General features: G+C 52.9%; 1 protein-coding gene across 1 annotated transcript; it reads right to left on the minus strand.

The window, feature by feature from the left end:
- Positions 1 to 375: 375 nt before the first annotated feature.
- On the minus strand, positions 376 to 3048 carry LOC112893956 (WAT1-related protein At1g21890-like). Its single transcript, XM_025961498.1, has 5 exons — positions 2858 to 3048; positions 1985 to 2047; positions 1344 to 1866; positions 1082 to 1233; positions 376 to 904 (listed from the first exon to the last, which is right to left on the minus strand). The coding sequence occupies exons 1-5, from the start codon at positions 3046 to 3048 to the stop codon at positions 661 to 663; spliced, it is 1173 nt and encodes a 390-aa protein (XP_025817283.1). The 3' UTR covers positions 376 to 660.
- Positions 3049 to 4124: the final 1076 nt, after the last annotated feature.

A 4124-nucleotide genomic window follows, 5' to 3' on the forward strand; every position in this document is an offset into this window, starting at 1 on the left:
CGCCTGTTGGTCTTCTACTCTTTCCACATTCCCATCTCCCGCCATAGTCGGAAGAATACAGAACGAGCCACAGCCCCCCAGTGATAAGAGTGTCAGCAGATACGCATCTCCACTTGCATTTTTAAAAGCAATCTTTGACAGCCACTACTAACCAGTAAGCATAGAGAATTAAAGCAGAAAATGACAGGAATCAACGTGTGACATCCCCAAAGCGAGCACATTTGGGGGGTTCCATGTCGATTCAGGCAGCAATTAGCAAGGAAAAGCCCGCAATTAGTGGGTGCACCAAGGGAGCAGGCAATTGCGAGGCTGATCGATCGTCGTCTCGGCCGATCGCATTAAGCGGATTAAAGGAAGGGCATTAGTAAGCACTGATGGAGTAATTAATTCCAGCTCTACGTAAGCAGAAGAGCTGATCGATCTTTGCTGATTGATTAAGCAACCCGGTCACGTACGTCCTGGCCTTATCCATTACATCAGGTAAGGGTCCACCTCTGTCTCTCTCTCTCTCTAGCACTCTCTCACAAGAATTTCAGGAGGAACTAACAGAACGGAAGAAAGAAGAAGAAGGAAAAATCGCACCACACGTATGCTCCAACTCAGTCGATCTATGGATCGACGATGGAGTCGTTGATGCTTTTAGGAGTATGTATAGGAGTACTAGTAGTGGCCGTTGGTCGCTGGGGTCTCGACGTCGAAGACGTGGCCGCGGGTGTTGCCAAGCTGCTCGTGCTTGCCGTTGCCGTTGGGCTGCGCTGCCAAGGTGATGGGCAGCTCGCCGGCCGCTGCACCGCCCTTGGAGCCGCCGGACGCGGAGACGTCGGCGACCTGGTTCTCGTGGTCCTTGCTCTTGCCCCAGATGAGCGCGTACAGGCCTAACACGATGATCACTGCGCCGATGACACTGAACGAACAAAGGGGCATTAGCACTAGCTGCTAGTACATAGTACTAGTAGTACTACAATTTTTTTTTGTATATATACCTGTTTATCTTCAGAAATATCTGGATATGATGTATAAATTAAGCATATAGAACCATGCATACACTGCACGTGGACTGCACGTTTCGTAGTACCCGTACCTTCCAAGTGTGATCTGTTCCTTGAGTATGATGGAGCCCATGACGGAGGTTACGATCATGCACAGAGGGTTGAAGGCTGTGACGAACACCGGGCCTCGTTGCCTCGACACGAGACCTTGCACGTAGTAGGCCACGCCGGAGCACACAATGCCCTGGAAGGAATCACAGCACAACAGTCCATGGCTGCTGCTGTCAGGGGACATGCACTTACGACGATGCACACTCAGTAAGAACAGCGCGTGCCGGGAAGAGACTAGCTTACGGCGTAGACGGCGGTGAAGAGGCGGGTGTCGAAGCCGATGACCCAGGCGTGGGTGTTGCGGCGCTCGGCGACGAGCGCGACGGCGCCGCTCATCAGCGAGCCCATGAGGCAGATGAGCGCCGTCAGCGACAGCTCCGCGGGGTAGCTCTGCAGCGTGTTGGACTGGAGGACGAAGAAGCCCGACCACGCGACGCAGGCGGCGATGACGTAAATAGTCCCCGCGAGGAAGCCGCTGCCGGCGGCCTGGGCGGCGGCGGCGGCGGCATCGTGGTGCTGCCCCTTGGTCCATGGGAACTGCATCACGGGCCCGTGGTACAGGATCATGAGCACCGCGCCGGCGACGGTGAGGGCCGTGCCCACGATCTTGGCCTGGCTGTGCATGCTCCGCAGCCGCACCCTCTCCATCCGCAGGATGAGCGCCATGACGAATGTGACGGCGGGGAGGACGTTGATCAGCGCCGACGCGAAGCCGGCGGAGGTCAGGTTCGCCCCCATGTAGTACAGGTTCTGATCGAGCACCGGCCTGCACCAACGGGTTCACATGCACGTGCTTAATTAATTGAGATCTATCTACATCTCTATCTGTAGTAGTGTTGCCATTGGTGTGCTATTGGTGGTAGTAGATGATGATTTGCACGTACTCGAGAAAGGCGAGCCCCATGATCTTGAGGAAGATGGTGAAGGTCATCTTCGGCCTCACGCTCCTGCATCACGTTGCAATGGGGAGCACAGTTAAGTAGAGAGAAACAAAGATGCAAATAGAAATAGTAAAACAGGGCACAGGGCATGTGGCAAGTTCAATGGCTGACCTGGCATGCGTGCAATCCATCCCAAAGACAAAACTACTGCACGGTCAACTGTGCACGCATGCAGTTCATGCACCACCATCATATCACCCTGAATGGACTACTGTCTGGTGACATCTGGGCCATGGTGGTCCAGTAGCGTGTACTATGATTTTAGGCCACAAAAATAAAAAAAAATTCTTCTCTGTGTACGTATTCTGATTTAACAACACTTGATGACAGCGATGGCCGCGAGAGAATGTACTTTTTGTTCAGGATGCAGGTAGGGAAATAGAATAGACGTGCTGCTTTATGTTGCCGATTTTAGAATGTGGAAGTGCTGGTCGTGGACCATGCACCATGTGAAAAGCGACCAGTGAAGTGCTACGTCGTCGTCGTCGGCTCTGCAGACAAAATGGATGAACTAACTAGATCCGATGCGTGACTAACAAGTTGCCAGTTGGACACCCTCCTGTGTGATGGATGAACATCAGAACACGAATGCGAGTGCATGCATGTCGCAGCTCTTGTTTTCTCTCCTGGTGTATGCTCTTGCATGACATGAAACGCTGACGATCATGATTCTGCATGCAGCATCTATCATCATGCGTCTATGAACGAAGCACGTACGAAGTGGAAAAGCTAGACAACTATGGATCGAGTATGGATGCATGACATGGTGGGGGAGGGGGGGTGATGGATGGATGATGGAGCGGACATGATTATTACCTCTCGAACCAGAGCGCGAAGGGCGCCATGACGGCGGTGGCGACGAGGTTCCTGTACACGACGAGGACGAAGTGGCTCATCCCGCGCTTGAGGGAGGCGACGGCGACGATGTACATCCCGGCGAACCCTACCTGCAGCAGGATCATGGCCAGGTACGGCTTCACATCGTTCAGAACTTTCCCCACACCCATTCTGCCTGATGATCGAATACTAATTTCTCTCACAACTCCAAGCTAGTAATTAAGCCTCTTCTTCTTCTTCCTGACACACTCACTTCTACGAGCTGGCTACTACCTCTCGAGCTCCTCTGATCGAAGACAATCAGTTAAGCAGCTATGGGAGTGAGGAGGCAGCGAGCTCACCGAACCATTTATATAGCCGCGCGCGCCCTCATCACACTGTGGCTGTGGGCGCAGGACAGCAGCAGGGAGTAGCTATCGAAGTTGGATGAGCCGAGATGCCAAGTGCAGCCATTGATGGATCCGAGTCACCGGCACCCGGCTGTCTGTTGCAGTGCTGGCTTAGCTAATTGTTCCTTGTTTAATATTCCACTTCCGGCGAAAGGAGGAGCCCATCGGCGACCTCCTCGCTCTCCCCTCCGCCCTGCTCCAGCTTTCCCCGCGTGACCTTTTTCCTGTACGTAGAGGCTACGCCGCTACGTGTTAGGCATCTTTTTCAGCTGCCCGGTCGAAGAGGAGGTCGATCGGATCGAATACTTGCGGCTAGCTGCAGGGAGGAGGAACTAACTGTCGTCAGAGCCGTCAGGTCAAGCCCTGTGGGAGTGAGCTGGACCTGCCTGGGTAGTGGTCTCAGTCTCTCAGATCTGACGGCCCCAGTTGGCTAGTGCTTGTCGACAACATCGTGGACGATTAGGGAGAGCAGAGAATGGATTATGGAACATGTTGTTAATCATCTGATAAGATATGGCATCGATACTGGGCTGCCGGACAAATGACATGTTATTCTCTTCGATCGTCGTCAGGTTATTCTCTTCGATCGTCGTCAGGTTAACTCGAAAGCCGAAGGCTATGCCGCCGAAAAGAAAGCAGAGAACCAAGGACAGTTCCCATGTGAGGGCTGGCAATTTGGCTTTATCGTCGTTCTTGTGTTGTTTCTATTTTTTTCTTTTTTCCAAATCGTCATGACAGAACGAAATAGAAGGCTTTTGCTCTAACCCGTTTCTCCCACTCTCTCCATCCACTAAACGATGCCTCGTTGACTCCAGTAGCCAAGCACACCGTCTCTCTGCTGGCTTCCTTCTCGAAGC

This window comes from Panicum hallii, chromosome 1 (assembly GCF_002211085.1).
Source record: "Panicum hallii strain FIL2 chromosome 1, PHallii_v3.1, whole genome shotgun sequence".
NCBI classification, from domain to species: Eukaryota; Viridiplantae; Streptophyta; class Magnoliopsida; order Poales; family Poaceae; genus Panicum; species Panicum hallii.